Below are 899 nucleotides of genomic sequence, written 5' to 3'. Positions count from 1 at the left end.
TCTTGATGTCCTTGTCTCCCAGCTTGGTGTCTCCCTCCAACTTCATCTCGTCCACAGAGAGCCCGGGAACTGAAGTGTCCATTGTGACCTTGGGCAATGACACGTCCACATCGGGGAGGCTGGCATCCACCTTAGGTCCCCTCACGCCCAACTTGGGCATCTGAACTTTGGGCAGGTGCTCTTTGATCTTGATGCCTTTGTCCTTGCCTTTCAGTTCTCCTACAGTGAGCTCTAATTCTGGGAGGGACATGTCCAGCTCGGCCCCAGGTAGGGAGATGTCAGCAGAAGAAACTCTAGCAGGTGTGAGCTCTACTCCTACAGAGGGCAAGGAGGCCTCCACTCCCTCTTTGGGCAAGTCCATGGAGGTAACCAGGTCCTTGCTTGGAGCCGACACACTGAAGGATGGCATCTTGAACTTGGGCATCTTGAACTTGCTGTCCTTGGTGGCTAAGTCCTTGTCTCCCAGGGACATATCACCCTCCAATTTGGCACCTGATACCTGAATGTCCACTTCCACGCTGGGCAGAGATACCTCATCATCTGGGGTGGCCACGTCCCCTTTGAGGCCCTTTACATCTAGTTTGGAGCCCTTCAGGTCCACTTCAGGGCCCTTGATGTCCACCTGGGGGGCCTTGATGTCTACTTTAGGAATCTTGTCTCCAGTCTTGACTCCTCCCTCGATGGAGGGCAACGACACGTCCATCTGTGCTTCTGGCAGAGACACATCCACCGAACCATTGATGGACTTGCTTGACGAGGACATGCCAAAGGATGGCATCTTAAAGGAGGGTACTTTGAACTTACCATCCTTGGTCTTGACATCTTTTCCTTCCAGCCTGACATCCTCCTCCAGCTTCACCCCTTCCATGGAGATCCCATGGGCTGGTGCATCCATTGAG

The 899-nt window shown here is 53.7% G+C and overlaps 1 protein-coding gene across 1 annotated transcript in view; it reads right to left on the bottom strand.

Moving 5' to 3' along the window:
- Positions 1-899, bottom strand: part of AHNAK2 (AHNAK nucleoprotein 2) — a 24845-nt gene that overhangs the window by 8875 nt on the left and 15071 nt on the right. The window contains exon 10 of the mRNA XM_006839599.1: positions 42-882. Coding sequence (XP_006839662.1) covers positions 42-882 — 841 coding nt within the window. The remainder of the gene's footprint in view (positions 1-41; positions 883-899) is intronic.

Source organism: Chrysochloris asiatica, unplaced genomic scaffold (assembly GCF_000296735.1).
Source record: "Chrysochloris asiatica unplaced genomic scaffold, ChrAsi1.0 scaffold00025, whole genome shotgun sequence".
In the NCBI taxonomy this organism is placed as follows: Eukaryota; Metazoa; Chordata; class Mammalia; order Afrosoricida; family Chrysochloridae; genus Chrysochloris; species Chrysochloris asiatica.
The sequence above is the reverse complement of the archived record's forward strand: the minus strand, read 5'-3'. Positions and strand labels throughout refer to the sequence as shown.